The 19,033-nt window shown below is 35.2% G+C and overlaps 1 protein-coding gene across 24 annotated transcripts in view; it reads left to right on the forward strand.

Moving 5' to 3' along the window:
- rbfox1 (RNA binding fox-1 homolog 1) overlaps positions 1–2,608 on the forward strand; it is a 271,780-nt gene extending 269,172 nt beyond the window's left edge. For 12 of the 24 annotated variants that reach the window (XM_083566540.1, XM_083566552.1, XM_083566546.1 and 9 more), the window contains 2 exons: positions 1,608–1,683; positions 2,455–2,608. In XM_083566540.1, the coding sequence (XP_083422666.1) occupies positions 1,608–1,683; position 2,455 (77 nt within the window). In that variant the 3' untranslated portion in view covers positions 2,456–2,608. The other 12 variants (XM_083566556.1, XM_083566545.1, XM_083566553.1 and 9 more) reach the window with 4 other exon arrangements.
- The last annotated feature ends 16,425 nt before the right edge of the window (positions 2,609–19,033 follow it).

Below are 19,033 nucleotides of genomic sequence, written 5' to 3' on the forward strand. Positions count from 1 at the left end.
AATGTGAGCGCTGACTGCACCCCAGGCTTCCTCGCTTTCTCACCCACATCAGTGCCTGACTTTGATCAAATCTTGTTGGACTAAATGAGAAATGGGATGTTCAAAATCACATACCAACCTGCTCAGGTGTCCACAAACTTTTAGCTATATAGTGTAGCTTGTTTGATGAAAGTGATCAAAGGGACCATCTTGTTTCGTGGACCTTCCACCACAATCAATGTAACTATTAATGAATAAAAAAAAGAGTGCTGTCAATGATTCATCAATGCAAGTTGTCATAAAAAGAATTCAACAGTGATATATTTTGTTTATTAGAACATTTTGTGATGGATCTCAAATGGATACACTTTTTCACTCATCATTAATGCAGTTTGTTATCTTTCCCATAACTGATGAAATAAAAGCACTAGCCGTAGCCTCTGACTTTCTGAAGAACCCTTGTGCGATATTATTTATACAACTTTTAAAACCTCAGCTCATCAACATTTCCATTACCAAAGCGGGGTTAATTCCGCCGGCCTGTTGCCCTCAGAGCACATTTCAGCTTGGGGAGTGTGTGTGTGTGTGTGTGTGTGTGTGTGTGTGTGTGTGTGTGTGTGTGTGTGTGTGTGTGTGTGTGTGTGTGTGTGTGTGTGTGTGTGTGTGTCGTGCGTGCGTGTGCGTGTGTGACCTCCAGCCCCCTCGCCTCGCTCTCAGGTTTATATTCATTAAAATTATCTTCTGTAAACAGGGTCAAGTAAATTAGTAAACAGAGCACGAATAAAACGAATAACAACGTCTGCAGTCATTTGGATTAATTTCTTAATCTTAATCCGATATGCGAATATGCAAATGACTTCATTTGCAGGTCGTCCCTGCCTTCTGATTGGCTCTCTCTCTGGTCCTTAACCCGGGCAGATAAACGCGCCTTGTTTTGCTTATCGAGCCCCAGGATAATACACACACACACACACACACACACACACACACACACACACACACACACACACACACACACACACACACACACACTCCTCTTCATCAGAGCATGAGGAGGTGCATGAGTATTGTGTGGTGTTTTTGATTGCTGTGACAGGAAGTGAAATCCTGATTCCACAAAGACAATTGTCTGAAAGAACTGAAATCACTTTTCTACAGTATTTACAGACAGACACTCGTCTTTGTTGCATACGCACTTATTGTGTTTTTTTCCTTTAATTTTTTTCTTTATGAAATGATCATGTTGCATGGGTTGACGCATATGGAGTAAACAAATCCCATTCATTTTGTATATGTGTGTTTATTTTCCCCATCATTCATATTTATTTCTTTTCCATCTCGGCACATCTTGTTTTGTTTTGGTTTTGAGGATAGCGATGTTCCCCTGCATTCCAGCATGACTGTAGAACGCCTTAAGGTTCCTCCTTCTTGTGATCTGATCATCATTGCGAAACTCTTTAACACCTTCGCCATGTGGGCTTGCGTATGAATACACGCTTCGTCCTGGTTTGTTCATATGTATGACTTGTGTGTGTGTGTGTGTGTGTGTGTGTGTGTGTGTGTGTGTGTGTGTGTGTGTGTATTCTACCCGCGCCCATGTGACATGCTCGTGCTTTTTGTCTTTACAGTTACGGACGAGTTTATGCTGCCGACCCCTACAACCACACACTTGCTCCAGCAGCCACATACAGCGTTGGTGCCATGGTGAGTCTCCATTTCCTTTTTCCCATCTCTCTATTTTGTACGTTTTTTTTTTTTTTTTTTTTTGCATTCTTCTTGTTTGTTGTTTGTGACTTTGTGTCCCCCCTCCATCGCATGGATTTTGGTACAGCTGACACCGGCTCGCTTAAACTTAATTGAATTTGTCTTTTGTGCTAACGGCAGCCGAAATGCCACATTAATCCTCACGGTAAACGTGATGAATGTCTTAATTTCTTGGCAGTGTAGTGCGTGTTAGTTATTATATTTCTAATTTTGCGAATATCACCTAGCCGAGCGCGCGGCTTAATGGAATAATTAGTCATTTTGATAATTGAATCCATCACCTAAGTGGTGCTGCGGCAGTGAGAGCTAAAGAAAAAAAAAAGGAATGGTGAGATGAGGAGAGGGAGAACAAGAGCGAGCTCGACATCAACAGAGCCGGAATTAGTCTGTAGCATCCTGGGATTTCCATCACCAAGCAAATTTTATTGAACTCCATACCAATGTGTGGAGCGATGACTCTAATCACCAGGACAGTAATGCATGTGTGAAGTGCATGACCATTTTCTTTCATGTTTTTTTTTGTAGCTCATCTTTGTATTCGATGTAGCTAAACATTTGGCATGGGGTGTGTGGTGCTGCTTGCTGCACGAGGATCGTCTTGCGTACAGGTACACGTCAGGGGAAAACATTTTTCCCGTCTCCACGTCGAACGGGGGCCGAGGTTAAACGTGCGCACGCCTGCGTTTTTTTTATTTTACTTTTTTTTTACAGAACGCTTTTGCACCGCTGACCGATGCCAAGACCAGAAGCCACGCGGACGACGTTGGTCTCGTTCTTTCTTCGCTGCAGGCTAGTATATACCGAGGCGGATACAGCCGTTTTGCTCCATACTAAAAAAAAAGAAAAAAAGAAAAAGGAAATATAATACACACACCTAACTCGACTCGACTCAACTCAACTCAACGCGAATTCTTCCCGAGGGTGGTACAGAGGGAATCACTTTTCCGAGGCCTGGGTATTGCAATACAATGCAGTCGTGCATCATTTTTCAGCACCTCTTGCGGAGGAGAGAGGACAGAAAAAAATGGATATTTTTCATCTTATACCTCAAGATATTTTGTGCTGTGTATTTTAATATTGTGGGTTTTTAATTTCTAAAACATAGAATCGTTGGCTGTAGAGGTTTCTGTGGTGATCTAGAGAGCTGCTAGATAAAGAAAAAAAAAAAAAAAACATGATGTTTAAAGGAAAACAAAAAATTGTTAGGGCTTTATCATTTATGTAAATTAATTATGTATGATAAATATTTAGTCCCTCGGGGTGATCATATTTTGTAAGTGACTAAAGTAGTACTGGGTTTCTGCTTTTTGTTGTTAGGTTTTTTTTTGTTTGTTTGTTTGTTTGTATGGTTGGTTGGTTGTTTTTTTTTTTTGTTTGTTTGTTTTTCTCTCGGGGTTTTTTTTTTATGGTGGATAAACGGCCCAGACACCCACGGAAGCAGCAGCAGGACGGGGCAGGAGGGAAACAAGCCCCGCCCTGAGTGGCACCAAGACACAACAGGGAGGAGCAAAACCACTAAAGCATTGATTATTTCCTCCGTCTGATACCGGTCATTACTTCAAGCCAAAGTTTACACTTTTTTTCCTGTCTGATTTTTTTTTTTTCTTTTTTTTTATTAGTTTTACATAGCAGCTCTTAGAGAATCTCCAAAACGTCAGTATTTCATTTTGTTTTTTATCTTGTTTGAAGTTTTAGACCCTTTACTGGTTTACAGCTAAATATATATATATATACTGTTACTGTATTTTTACCTTTTTTTTCTTTCTCGATTTGATTTGGATATCGAAAAGATAAAACAAAACAAAAAAAAGATCAAAGTACAGTAACAGTAGTGGTGTTTCAATTTTTTCTTCTTTTCAAAAGTAATAATTATTTGTACCGGATGAAAGTCGGGGGAGGGGTGAATTATAATTATGTCGATTATTATTATTATTAATAATAATAATAATAATAATAATAATAATAATAATTACAATATTAGAAATAATAAACCAAGTGTATTACATATGAGCTGTTCAGTGGAAAAATTTTCTCTTCTATGAAACACACAGCTACGTAATGTTTTAGATTTTAGCGTAGTTCGAAAGAACGTGTCTCTTCCTTTTTTTTTTTTTTTCATTCTTCTTTTTTTTAAGCGAGAATCATATTTCAGATTTATATCAACATTATATCAACAGATCACACAAGTAATGCAAACACTATTGTATATACGATTACGATATTTTTGTCTGTAATATTTTGCACATGCGACCTGCCTTTGTTTTTTTTCCATGAGGTTTTTTTTCATTGCTATTATTATTATTATTATTATTATTATTATTATTATTTAGCTTTTTATTATTTTGGAGATCATTTGTACCGTGACATCCTTTGTAAGGTTCTTTTCTAGAGACGCAGCCTTTACACTTCAGAAAAAAACCTGACAACTATAGGATTTGTGAAAAAAAGATATCTATATGTAAATACGATTAAGGATCAATATGTCATTTTTTTTCCAAGTGCTACACGATGAAACCCAAGTGCTCCACTTGGCTGTGCTTACACAAAGAAAAAAAACTTCCCTTCCTGTTGTTTACAAGTATATCTACTTAGAGATGTTTGTCACATATCTCCTTTTTTTAAAAACGTAAAAAATACGTAGATAAAAAAAAAACAAAAATGGAAATAAATAAATAATTAAAATAGGGCAGCAGCTCAAATTTATCCGGCTGCGAATATCCTCTCGTGAGTGTGTGTGTGTGTGTGTGTGTGTGTGTGTGTGTGTGTGTGTGTGTGTGTGTGTGTGTGTGTGTGTGTGTGCGCGCGTGTGTGTGGTCACACACCCGGGGCGAGAAGATTTATCGTATTCCACTGCTGTAACTCTGCTATACTTTTCTGCTTCCAGTAGGTGTTGTGAAACGGGCCTTTTCTCCTTGTCATTGTATGTGCATGCACTCTATGATCCGCATAACAGTAACCATCAATAAAGTTTCTCAAGATAAGGAGAACTCGTCGTTGGCCTGCTCCTTCTTCTTCTTCTTCTTTTTCTTCTTCCTCGACTTCTTCTTTTTTTTTTTTTTCTTCACTCATAAAGTACTATAGCGTGTGGATCGTGTTTCTCGGTGATGGAGTACGTTTTTTTTCCCCCTGATTCAATTCTGACCGAGCTAAATTGCATTTAAAAGGCACAAGGAGCTTGGGTAAAACTGATGCCTCCAGAAGCGATGCACTCATCCCTCAGGATTTTTTTTCCCCCCAGAGGGGAGAGCGATGCAGAGGCGAGAAAGAAGGATGCAATCTGATAAAAGCACAGCTTCTTCTAGGCTTCCGGCACACAAAGGCTATGAAACGGGGCTCCAGCAATCGTTGAGGTTAAAGCGTGAGCTTATATATATATATACAGTATATATGGAAAAAACAATCAGGTGATGAGTAGGAGGTGATTTATTTTTTACCAACACTAGGAGTTTATTTTCCACATTAAGCTACAAAAGGACAGAAAATAAATGAAGAAGAAGACATGAAAAGACATTGGGACATATACAGGATGTTCAGCATAAAGGTTAGATATGGAAATGTGACGTGTTTATCATGGAAATAAGAGTGGAGCATTCTCCTCCTAGCATCTAGAGCCTCTAGCAGCTTAGAGATAGTAAACTGAAAGGATTTGGGAGGAAAAGGAAAGACTGCAGGAAGATAATAAAGATTGAAATTAGAAAATGTGGACAACGAAAAAAACAAACAAAAGAACAAATGAGCGAAAAGGAATGGGGAGAAAAAGCAAGGAGAACTGAAATGAATAATAAATAGAAAAGAAAAGAAGAAAGATGGAGGTGGAGAAAATCAAACAAAAAAAACCATAAAATTGTAAAAATGAAAACGAAAAGGAAGTGGTCAAATGTAAAGGAAAAGATCAATTGAAAAAATGAGGAAAAGGAAGATATTGTAAAAGAAAAGAAAAATAAAGAATGATATTTAAAAAAAATCAAAACAAACAAAAAATGTGTGTGTATTTCAGACGAGGATCATATCCGGGAAAGAAGTTGTTTTTGTGAAGTTCTTCTTCTCCTCACCAATGTAAATCTAGAAAGGTCTATTATGGGGGCTGCATCTCATCAAGGTGTGCTGGAACTTCATAAATTGTGCGCACTGCAGATAGTTCTAATTGAGGCCGAGACGAATTGCCTCCCGTTCCCAACTCGATCGGCGTAATTAGAAAAACTTAGCCAGCGGATACGTGGCAAGATAAGCAATATAAATGTTTAAACGTGATGAAGGAGTCACATTATGCTAGGTAATTACAACTCATCTTCACAGAAATGGGTGATCAATAATTAACGCATCTCGGGTCACGTGTCGGGGAGCGTAATTTAAATTTGGATATTAATTCCATTATATGAGGAGGGAAAAAAAGTGCTTTTCTCTCAAGATGGGGTTCCTCAGGGAGACGAGCTTAGGAGTTTCTTTAATTCGCTTCCTTGGCTGTCTTTTCTGTTTTCTCCTGCAGTCCTTTAACGCGCCCTCACCCTGGCGCTCTCGCTCCCCGCAGCTCCTGTCAGTAATAATATGATACATGTTTCTGAATTAAATCAAGTATTAAATGAAGTAATTTGGGTCTCTTTGCTCTGTTTGAGTCACTGAATAGGCCTGGATTGATTATCATGCAAATTGCAGCCGGTGTGTGAATGGTTGCTTTCCTCGCCCTCAGCTAGCCGCCGCTGCCCCCCCTCTCCTTTTCTCCTCTTCCTCCTCCCTTCAGCGCTCTGCAGTCTTACAAATCAGGCGTGCCACCAGCCCTCGCGTTTATTAAACCTCTAAAAACGTTTAATTTTCCAAGAGCTGTTCATGCTATTGCGACCATTTCGTCAGCCGAGAGAGGAAAGAAAGCAGGGCTCATTTGCTGATCTGCTGACTGCCAAGGAGTAAAAAAAAAATGAATATATATATAGGTCAATTCGCCAAAGGTTTTGAATCCAGAGTAATTTATTCATTATGTCAAAATAAAGTAGTGTGAGCAGAAGGTCTAAAAGATGGTAAATGATATAATGCTGAGGAGGATGTAAATGGTGATTCGATCAGACCAGTGTGTTTAAATTCATTAAAATCCATGTATATTGTTTAGTTTTTTCAGTATGCAGTACGTTAGTGCAGGTGCAGACCAGTGTGTTGTTCCCATTCTCAACATTTACATGCGTACAGTTATTAGAAACTGTTTTCGAAAAAAAATAAGATGTGGCGATGAATCAAAAGTGCTGTCACTATACTGAAACACCAAACATTCAATTAAAACACGTTGCCATGTCTCTTTTTTGCGATCCGGTTCTTCCCAGAGCAGTTCAGTAAGATTTAGGTGCAGTGACTGGGCAGGCCATTCTATAATAGACATCACTTCAGCCGACTGTTTGCTCTCTAAACAACACTTACAGTCGCTTCGGCTCACCGTCTTGTTGTACAGTGAAGTCGGTTCAAATGAGCCGCAGTCCAGACCGGATTGCATGATGTTGAAGTATGGAATGGTTGCCATGTTGGTTGCTTTTAATTTCCGGAATAAGTCTCCAACCTTCCCTGCTTCAAAACAACCCCAAACTATTAAGCGTTCATCTCCATGTTTTTTCTTGTGTTTGTGCCTTTTACATAGTGTTGCATATTAACACAATTAATGAACATGTGTCTCATAAAGTACCAAAGACATTGTTTACACACGTTTTCCTTACTTTATACCATATGCCTGAGGCACGTAGTAGGACATATTTTGTTGATTTTTTTAAATAAACACGGCTATTTTATTTAACATTCTTTATATATATATATATATATATATATATATATATATATATATATATATATATATATATATATATATATATATACTTTTATCAAATATAAAAAATGGCTGCATTTTCAACTAGAGATAAAGGAATTTTTTTGTAAGTTTGCTGCAGAGGTTTTGTTTTCACTTCATAAATCAAGAAGGTCTTTGCATACACCTGTATAAGTATTATCGTTGTTTTTTGGGGTTTTTTGGAAAGTAATGGGAACGATTAAATGCATGATGTATTGCCTGTTTGTGTACCACGAAGCCAAAGCTGCTCATTTTTAATACAATATTGTGATAACAATATAAAGGTCTACAGTGAAGCAATTATGGTGATATAAACATTCCCTGTGAGCACACGATCATTTCTCCCGCATGGCCTTTGCCGAGCCGCTGCATGACTCATCCAGGCCTCAGTTCAGCAAATGAGCAGGAGTCACACGATGCCACGTTCTCTAGATCCTTGTTTGGGTTTCGACCTTCAGCAGTAATGAGGGCCCAGTGGAATCCACACTCAGAGGCGCCATTTTCGTCTGACCGAGGGACCGAACATGGCCATCCATCGCCGAAAAATCAATTTTGTTGCAGTCAATCTGAAGCTTTCTCAACCGATATGTCAGATACGTGTTGCATTCAAAGATTCAGTGTTTTTTGGACAAATAAGGCCGAGCACCCGATGTGGAATAATAGGTTTTTTATCAAACATTGAGCTCTTGAACTACTGACTTCAATTTATATTAGTTAGAATTTTGTTATACTTCTAGTTTTAAAGCATAATCCTGAATGTAAGCTTGAACCCCAGAGACTGTTCTGTACAAACATCCCAGAAAAACATCAGTTCTCAATACATCTAGCGCCAGAGCCATGTCACGCTTAACACCACAGAGATCATGCTTCTTCTTTCTTCTGCTGTGTGACGTGAACATTGCCTGAAGCTCCTGACCTGCATATGCGTGATTTTAAGCAGTGTACTGCTGCCACGTGATTGGTTGATGAGGTAACGTGTATGAATGTGCAGTTGTACACCTGACCTGAAGTTGATGATGGAGTTTGGAGTGTGCTTGTGTAGATTTGTGTGAGATTCATTCATCCACAAGGGTGCAGTAAAGTCAGGTCCTGGTGTCGGTGAGAAGGTGAGGAGGCCTGGGGTGCAGTCAACGATCCAAATCATTCCAAAGAGGGTTGGAGCTCTATAGCAGGAGATCTTCCACTCTAACTGTAAAGCAGATCTTCATGAAGCTGGCACGTTTAAAAGAATTCGAATCTGAGTTCGACTTCACATTTTTTTCCAGAGTGGGCGCTTCAATCTCACAGAAGTTTCTCGGCTCATCACTTAAGCTGAACTGATGGCTGTGCGTAAGGAACTTGCAGGAGACGGTTAGTAAGAAAGTGTCGGGTGAAAGGGAAAGTCTAATTGGGCCGGAGTGTAAAGGGCACGTCTACACTGACTGATCACTTCCTGTTAAAGCTATGACTAGTGCTGTAATGACTGCCATCATTAGTTTCCATTACAGACATGTCCATTTAAAAGCTCAGTGTCTGCAGCTTCTCCAGTGAGTAAAACCGCACACATCATCGCCGCTGACGTGGGACGGGCGACACGTTTTACTGGGAAATGGAGGAGATGCTGGAAACATTGTGAGCGAATACAAGCGGTAAAATATTGAGATCTTGAGATACTGTGCAATAAATCTTTTTCTTTTTTTTTTTTAACTGTTTTAAAAAGCAATAAGAAACGGACCGTTTTCTCGTTAATGTGATACCATGTTTATTTCATCAGAGTGGGCTATAACAAAATTGAATGAGCCTGAGGAATCGCATCCACACGCTGGAGACATCAGACCTACAAAGAAATTACTCACGTGAGAACTTTTTTTCTTGCTTTAAATAATATTGTAGTCATTATATTAAAAAATATTTTCTCTACAATGAGAAATACAGACATTTCGAAGTAGCTTCTGGAAAAGTGTAATAAAGGTTTGGTTATAATACTGTATTTATCTCAAACTTTAAACATCTTCCTAAGCAACATTAAACCCATTATTGCAAAAAATAGGCTGTCCACCAAAACTCAGTCATGAGCATAGAGAAGCATGCAAAAGGACCTTAATGTTCATCATGAAGATGCTACCACCCTCATGCTTCATGGTGTGGACGGTGTACTAAAGCAGTCTTGGCCTTCTTTCCAAATCTACACTTTGTTCCAAGACCAAATCATTTAATTTTGGGTTCATCAGAGCAGAAAATTGGGTAAATTGAGGGAATGAGCAAATTCCAAACAGTATTTTAGTCACTGAAGAGGCACTGAAGCACAGCTGATCTTTGATCACTTCTCTGCCACTAAACATTTATAATGTCCAGATGTGTGCTGCATAGGATTTTTCACTGTGAAGTGATTAATTTACATTCATTCTTTTCTAAGGAGAAACAAAATATAACAATTATATAACATCCGTCCACGATTTAGTAAATTATAAGCAAATGACATCATCATAAACCACTGATAATAGCAGACCAGCAAGTTTACACATCAGATTAAATGGTTTATGCGACAGATTATATAAATGTGCACAATATCGTGATCTCATATTAAAGATATATTCAGGTGCAGTAGATTTTAAGATCTCTGTTAATTTTAGAGTCCGAAAATAAAAAAAGGAAAAGTTTTATAGTTGTATTTTTTTGGTGTTGTATTCTTGATGCTCTACTGCTATCTGCTGGTTAAACAGAACATACACACTAATGGGGTTCATCTGTATTAAAGGCTCTGGCATGGAGAAGCTGATGTTGGATCTGTGATCATCACAAATGTTGAGCTATTTTATGAGTTGCTCAGTAGGTCCTAGTTTTATAACCATAATGACTGTATAAGACTGTAGAAAAAACATCTACTTATAATATTATACTCCAGTGCTCATGTTAGTTCTCACTCTCCAGTGTTCTGTATTGTTGAAAGATTTATGATCAAACTCTTGATGTCACCCAAATGAGGATGGGTTCCCTTTTTGAGTCTGGTTCCTCTCAAGGTTTCTTTCTCATAACATCTAGTTTTTCCTGGTCACAGTCGCCATGGCTGCTCATCAGGGATAAATACACATCATTCACCTTCACGCTTAAAATTCTGTAAAGCTGCTTTGAGACAATGTCTGTTGTGAAAAGCGCAATAGAAATAAACTTGACTTGACTTGAATTCATGTACATTCTATATATATACAGTACAGACCAAAAGTTTGGACACACCTTCTCATTCAAAGAGTTTTCTTTATTTTCATGACTATGTAAATTGTAGAGTCACACTGAAGGCATCAAGGGCTATTTGACCAAGAAGGAGCGTGATGGGGTGCTGCACCAGATGACCTGGCCTCCACAGTCACCGGACCTGAACCCAATCGAGATGGTTTAGGGGTGAGCTGGACCGCAGAGTGAAGGCAAAAGGGCCAACAAGTGCCAAGCATCTCTCGGGGAACTCCTTCAAGACTGTTGGAAGACCATTTCAGGTGACTACCTCTTGAAGCTCATCAAGAGAATGCCAAGAGTGTGCAAAGCAGTAATCAAAGCAAAAGGTGGCTACTTTGAAGAACCTAGAATATGACATTTTTTCAGTTGTTTCACACTTTTTTGTTATGTATATAATTCCATATATAATTCCACATGTGTTCATTCATAGTTTTGATGCCTTCAGTGTGAATCTACAATTTTCATAGTCATGAAAATAAAGAAAACTCTTTGAATGAGAAGGTGTGTCCAAACTTTTGGTCTGTACTGTATATAGTGTGGTTCTTTTACAAAGATTTACATTTTGATATGAATAAATTTGAATTAAATTATTATTGTAACTATTAGAGATTGTAGTCTCCTGTTACGACATTGTTTGATGTGCATCAGTAAATTGTTTTGTTTTTTAATGCAGTTATATACATTGTTTGTGGACTTTTTTTATGTTTCTATGTACAAAAAAAAAACAATAAAAAAATTGCAAAGGGAGAAAATAAGATCCTGATAAGCCGATGTCCTTTTAGCTTCTGAAAACACAGCGATTACAAATAGAGGAAGACGAGAAACTTTGGTGTCACTTAGTTACAGCATTGCTCAGATCTGATTTTCCATCCTGTGTGTTCCCTTCAAAATCGAATTTGCATGTGTTACAGACAACCTGCTTCAGACGCGAGTATCCTGATGATCTCAAAATATGTTGATGAAGAATGAGGGGAAATAAAGAAAAGTGGAATCACATTTCTGCAACATTACATTGTTCGGGAAATATGATAATAATAATAATTATGTTAAATTAGCAATCAGAACTGTATTTTTTTGCTTCTTATATGTGGATATACAGTATCTCTTACAGTCTGCCATCACTTCATCCCCTGTTCTCCTCTTTAATTTTTAATTATCTCCACCTTGTCTGCAGCATGAGTGGATTTTCTGGATCAGTCACAGCCGTTCACTTCTTCTTTCTGCAGACTGTGTAATTATGTGCAGGATTTACGAGGAGTGAAGCAACTGCGCTTATTTGCAAACTGCTTGATGTAGTCGATGCCTTTCCAGAGCATCACTGGAATGCTTTTCCATAAATCTCTTAAATATTCTCATCTCTCACAGCAGCTCGAGCAGCAGCAGCATTACCACAACCATCTGCTGTGTGTTCTGCTTCTGTAGCATTGTATATTTCCTAAACGTTTTAAAATGCATGCATGTTTATGAATGAGCATGTGCTGGGAATGACGAGCATAACATTTCACTTTTTCTTTTCTTTTATAAAATTATTCATATTCTGTAAATTATGCCTCAATTGCTGTGGAATTCTCAACACTGATTGGTCAGAAGTTTGTCATTGGCTCTATAGTAACTCATTAATAGTGACTTTGTGACGTACACACTTCACGTGAATCCATTTAAAACTGTGTGTAATTATTGATGTGGAGATTTAATTTCATTCATTATTTTTATAGTGTTTTTGACGATGGACATTTTTTCATAAGCAGGTTAACAGAAATAATTAGATTGCAAATAAATGTATGTATTTGTCCCTATGAGTTTATGTTCCTAAAAAAAAAAAAACTGTTAATGAAACAAACTAAAGGAAAGAAAGAAGGAGAATCTCAGGGTTTCTCTCTCAGTAAGAAACCTTGAGAAGAACCAGACTCATAAAAGGAAGCATCATCATCTGGGTTCATTTACTATACCTACATCATCAGCTTTAAGCCACTGTAGCAAACTGTTTACGTTATAGGTCCCCTGGTGGTCTAGTGGTTAAGATGCAGCGCTCCCAGCGCTGCGACCCGGGTTCGATTCCCGGTCAGGGAACCATCCCCAGCCACTCTCAGTGCCGGTCCCAAGCCCGGATAAATTGGGGAGGGTTGCGTTAGGAAGGGCATCCAGCGTAAAACATGTGCCAAATCAAACGTGCGGAGGATCCGCTGTGGCGACAGCGGATCCTGAAAAGAAGCCGAAAAGAAACTTACTAGCAAACTGTTTACGTTAAGTCCAAATCCATCCTCATGGACTTTGAGCTGTTTCTGTAATTAGTTTGAAGAAAAAAAAAAGAATAAACACTTACATTAATGAAAGTATTCTCAGTTTACTGCATTAACCACATCTGCCTAGAACTATATATAAATAACTTCAGACCTGGTTATTGTGCAAGAGTTGTGTATTGCTTGTGTAGTAGATGTTTCTGTTACTGATCTTTCCTCAGGGTGTCTGTGTCTTGTGGAATGAATAAAGGAGTTATTTGTCAGTGTGCTTCAGGAACAGCAGATTCTTCTCATTTCTTCTCATTTGCTAAATTGGTCCACAATGCTGACGATCCTCACATCCAAAATTACTCAGTGTGTTTATTTCCACGTGGAGAAATTGGGTGTGTATCACTTTAAGGGACGCCATTTTTAGCGCCAAATTTGAACCGGTTTCAAAAAAGATGCTAGCTGTTTAGCTCAGTATTAGCATGTGTTCTCTTCTTCACCTCATTCAGCCTGTGTATATACACCCATTTATTGTACTCATTCCTCAATTATTTTACTCAATTATTGTACTCAATTTCAGTGAATGTAGATGAATCATTTAATTGCATCGGCGAATGTTTTAGTGCTAATTGCTTTGGTGTGTGAGAAGAGCTGTAAGGAAAACGTTTCAGGAAGGACTGGTGTGATGAAGTGGCGTATCATTGTTTATATTCTTTATAGTGTCCTGGGAAGATGTTCCACTAGATTTTGTGGAAAATGTATTCAGCTACAAGGGTGTTATTAAAGTCTGGTAGTGATGTAGGTGAGGTCAGTAGTCAGTGCTCACATTAGAGCGGTATAGCAGAAGATCTTCCTCTCCAATCCATGAAAAGCGTATCTTAATGGAGCTGGCTTTCTGCACATGGGCATTGTCATGGTCTCCTAGCCCACCATTTTATTCCAGTTTTATACCACAGCAATCAGACATCAGTTTACATTTTAACATGACACATTGATTTTTTGTGCATTTATAGTTACATGTAATATTGGTTTCTCATATACAATTACACAACCCTTTTTCTCAATCACATTATAATAGCAGAGATAAACTGTCCTTCATTCCTCTGTCACCCTCTCTGTTTCTTCACTCTCTTAAAGTCTCAGAATCCGCAGTGTGAACTCGGCGCTCCTGATCATGTGGAAAGCCTGAAGTTTCACAGCTTTCATGGTGCTGAGACTGGAAACTTTACTCTTTACTCTTTACTGACTTGATCACTAAACTACAGATCCATTCCTCTAATCCATCCTTCTGTTCACGTCACATCTCATATACGTTTTTATCTTTATATTTTTATGTAGCAGGATCTGACACTCACAAGGGTTGGCTCTGCTTATCACCAGGTAAGATTACTACAACATTTAGGAGGGTATGTGCTTTTTAGGTGCTGTATTGCATGTAACCACAAGATGGCGCCCGAACTGTATACAAACAACCTGCAATACATAAGCGTTACATAAAAAAGAAAATTTATAATGAAGGTATTTATGGTTTATATTTTTCTTTTTAATATTGTTTGTTATAAAGAAAAAACACTATAGAACGAAGAGAACCAAATTGTATCTACTTTCACACATTTGTTGTGTGTATAGTAATAAAAAAAATTATTTTAAGATTACAATATACATGATATGACATAAAACCATACTGTGGCTTTACAATCCAATATTTAAATTATTATTTTATCAGAATTTTTATTTTATTATAATTATTTCTTTAAAATTATTTTAGCATTTTGTAGGCATTCATGTCTTTCATTATCAGATGTGGAGTAAATGGTCAAACCATCTGGTAGTAGTGAATCTGTACAGAATTATGTGTGTGAGCGAATTTATATCTGGCTAATAGATGTCTTTTATATCCTGAATGCATTATGACTGAAACACATCATGCGAAAATAAAATGTTTTATAAGTGTAAGTGGAGTCTCTTCACTCTGTGCTGGTGTCAGTGTTAAATGAAGCTCGTACTCTTTCACTAATTCTCTATGGCACTTTGTTAAATAAAGCTCTATAACAGAGTCTGTTTAAAGCATATTCCAACTATTCTTTACCCCTTAACATTCTTCTTCAACTGTTTGAGAAAGATGTCTGTTAATGCACTTTCTTAAAGCTCTTTGTTGAAGCTGTTTGGTAGGACAATTTGTTAAAGCAGTTTCATAGAGCTGTTTGGTAGAACTCTTTGTTAAAGCCGTTTGGTAGAGCTCTTTGTTAAAGCCGTTTGGTAGAGCTCTTTGTTTAAGCCGTTTGGTAGAGCTCTTTGTTTAAGCTGTTTGGTAGAGCTGTTTGGTAGAGCTCTTTGTTAAAGTTGTTTGGTAGAGCTGTTTGGTAGAGCTCTTTGTTAAAGCCATTTGGTAGAGCTCTTTGTTAAAGCTGTTTGGTAGAGCTGTTTGGTAGAGCTCTTTGTTAAAAAAGCCATTTGGTAGAGCTGTTTGGTAAAGAATTTTGTTAAAGCCGTTTGGTAGAGCTCTTTGTTAAAGCCGTTTGTTAGAACTGTTTGGTAGAGCTCTTTGTTAAAGCCGTTTGGTAGAGCTCTTTGTTAAAGCCGTTTGGTATAGCTGTTTGGTAGTGCTCTTTGTTAAAGCCGTTTGGTAGAGCTGTTTGGTAGAGCACTTGGCTAAAGCTGTTTGGTAGAGCACGTTTTTTTAAAACTCTGTTTGATAGAGCACTTGGCTAAAGCTGTTTGGTAGAGCAGTTTAATAGAGCACTTTGTTAAGGTAGAGCTGTTTGTTAAAGAATTTTGTTAAATCAGTTTGGTAGAGGTATATGTTATATGTTGTTATGTTATGTTTTATGTTGTTATGTTATGTTATGTTTTATGTTGTTATGTTATGGTATGGTATGGTATGGTATGTTATATGTTGTTATGTTATGTTATGTTTTATGTTGTTATGTTATGGTATGTTATGTTTTATGTTGTTATGTTATGTTATGTTTTATGTTGTTATGTTATGATATGTTATGTTATATGTTGTTATGTTATGTTATGTTTTATGTTGTTATGTTATGGTATGTTATGTTATGTTTTATGTTGTTATGTTATGGTATGTTATGTTTTATGTTGTTATGTTATGTTATGTTTTATGTTGTTATGTTATGGTATGTTATGTTATGTTTTATGTTGTTATGTTATGGTATGTTATGTTATGTTTTATGTTGTTATGTTATGTTATGTTTTATGTTGTTATGTTATGGTATGTTATGTTATGTTTTATGTTGTTATGTTATGTTTTATGTTGTTATGTTATGGTATGTTATGTTATGTTTTATGTTGTTATGTTATGGTATGTTATGTTATGTTTTATGTTGTTATGTTATGGTATGTTATGTTATGTTTTATGTTGTTATGTTATGTTATGTTTTATGTTGTTATGTTATGGTATGTTATGTTATGTTTTATGTTGTTATGTTATGTTATGTTTTATGTTGTTATGTTATGGTATGTTATGTTATGTTTTATGTTGTTATGTTATGTTATGTTTTATGTTGTTATGTTATGGTATGTTATGTTTTATGTTGTTATGTTATGTTATGTTTTATGTTGTTATGTTATGTTATGTTTTATGTTGTTATGTTATGGTATGTTATGTTATGTTTTATGTTGTTATGGTATGTTATGTTTTATGTTGTTATGTTATGTTATGTTTTATGTTGTTATGTTATAGTATGTTATGTTATGTTTTATGTTGTTATGTTATGGTATGTTATGTTATGTTTTATGTTGTTATGTTATGGTATGTTTTATGTTGTTATGTTATGGTATGTTATGTTATGTTTTATGTTGTTATGTTATGGTATGTTATGTTATGTTTTATGTTGTTATGTTATGTTATGTTTTATGTTGTTATGTTATGGTATGTTATGTTTTATGTTATGTTATGTTATGTTTTATGTTGTTATGTTATGTTATGTTTTATGTTGTTATGTTATGGTATGTTATGTTATGTTTTATGTTGTTATGGTATGTTATGTTTTATGTTGTTATGTTATGTTATGTTTTATGTTGTTATGTTATAGTATGTTATGTTATGTTTTATGTTGTTATGTTATGGTATGTTATGTTATGTTTTATGTTGTTATGTTATGTTTTATGTTGTTATGTTATGGTATGTTTTATGTTGTTATGTTATGGTATGTTATGTTATGTTTTATGTTGTTATGGTATGTTATGTTTTATGTTGTTATGTTATGTTATGTTTTATGTTGTTATGTTATGGTATGTTATGTTATGTTTTATGTTGTTATGTTATGGTATGTTTTATGTTGTTATGTTATGGTATGTTATGTTATGTTTTATGTTGTTATGTTATGTTATGTTTTATGTTGTTATGTTATGGTATGTTATGTTATGTTTTATGTTGTTATGTTATGGTATGTTATGTTATGTTTTATGTTGTTATGTTATGTTATGTTTTATGTTGTTATGTTATGGTATGTTATGTTATGTTTTATGTTGTTATGTTATGGTATGTTATGTTATGTTTTATGTTGTTATGGTATGTTATGTTTTATGTTGTTATGTTATGTTATGTTTTATGTTGTTATGTTATGGTATGTTATGTTTTATGTTGTTATGTTATGTTATGTTATGTTTTATGTTGTTATGGTATGTTATGTTTTATGTTGTTATGTTATGTTATGTTTTATGTTGTTATGTTATGGTATGTTATGTTTTATGTTGTTATGTTATGGTATGTTATGTTTTATGTTGTTATGTTATGTTATGTTTTATGTTGTTATGTTATGGTATGTTTTATGTTGTTATGTTATGGTATGTTATGTTTTATGTTGTTATGTTATGTTATGGTATGTTATGTTTTATGTTGTTATGTTATGTTATGTTTTATGTTGTTATGTTATGGTATGTTATGTTTTATGTTGTTATGTTATGTTATGTTTTATGTTGTTATGTTATGGTATGTTATGTTTTATGTTGTTATGTTATGTTTTATGTTGTTATGTTATGTTATGTTTTATGTTGTTATGTTATGGTATGTTATGTTTTATGTTGTTATGTTATGTTTTATGTTGTTATGTTATGTTATGTTTTATGTTGTTATGTTATGGTATGTTATGTTTTATGTTGTTATGTTATGTTTTATGTTGTTATGTTATGTTATGTTTTATGTTGTTATGTTATGGTATGTTATGTTTTATGTTGTTATGTTATGTTTTATGTTGTTATGTTATGTTATGTTTTATGTTGTTATGTTATGGTATGTTATGTTTTATGTTGTTATGTTATGTTTTATGTTGTTATGTTATATGTTTTATGTTGTTATGTTATGGTATGTTATGTTATGTTTTATGTTGTTATGTTATGGTATGTTATGTTATGTTTTATGTTGTTATGTTATGTTATGTTTTATGTTGTTATGTTATGTTATATTTTATGTTGTTATGTTATGGTATGTTATGTTATGGTATGTTATGTTATGTTTTATGTTGTTATGGTATGTTATGTTTTATGTTGTTATGTTATGTTATGTTTTATGTTGTTATGTTATGTTATGTTTTATGTTGTTATGTTATGGTATGTTTTATGTTGTTATGTTATGGTATGTTATGTTATGTTTTATGTTGTTATGTTATGTTATGTTTTATGTTGTTATGTTATGGTATGTTATGTTTTATGTTGTTATGTTATGTTTTATGTTGTTATGTTATGTTATGTTTTATGTTGTTATGTTATGGTATGTTATGTTATGTTTTATGTTGTTATGTTATGGTATGTTATGTTATGTTTTATGTTGTTATGTTATGTTATGTTATGTTTTATGTTGTTATGTTATGTTATGTTTTATGTTGTTATGTTATGGTATGTTATGTTATGTTTTATGTTGTTATGTTATGGTATGTTATGTTATGTTTTATGTTGTTATGTTATGTTATGTTTTATGTTGTTATGTTATGGTATGTTATGTTATGTTTTATGTTGTTATGTTATGTTATGGTATGTTATGTTTTATGTTGTTATGTTATGTTATGTTTTATGT

This window comes from Silurus aristotelis, assembly GCF_946808225.1.
Source record: "Silurus aristotelis genome assembly, chromosome: 17".
Classification (NCBI taxonomy): domain Eukaryota; kingdom Metazoa; phylum Chordata; class Actinopteri; order Siluriformes; family Siluridae; genus Silurus; species Silurus aristotelis.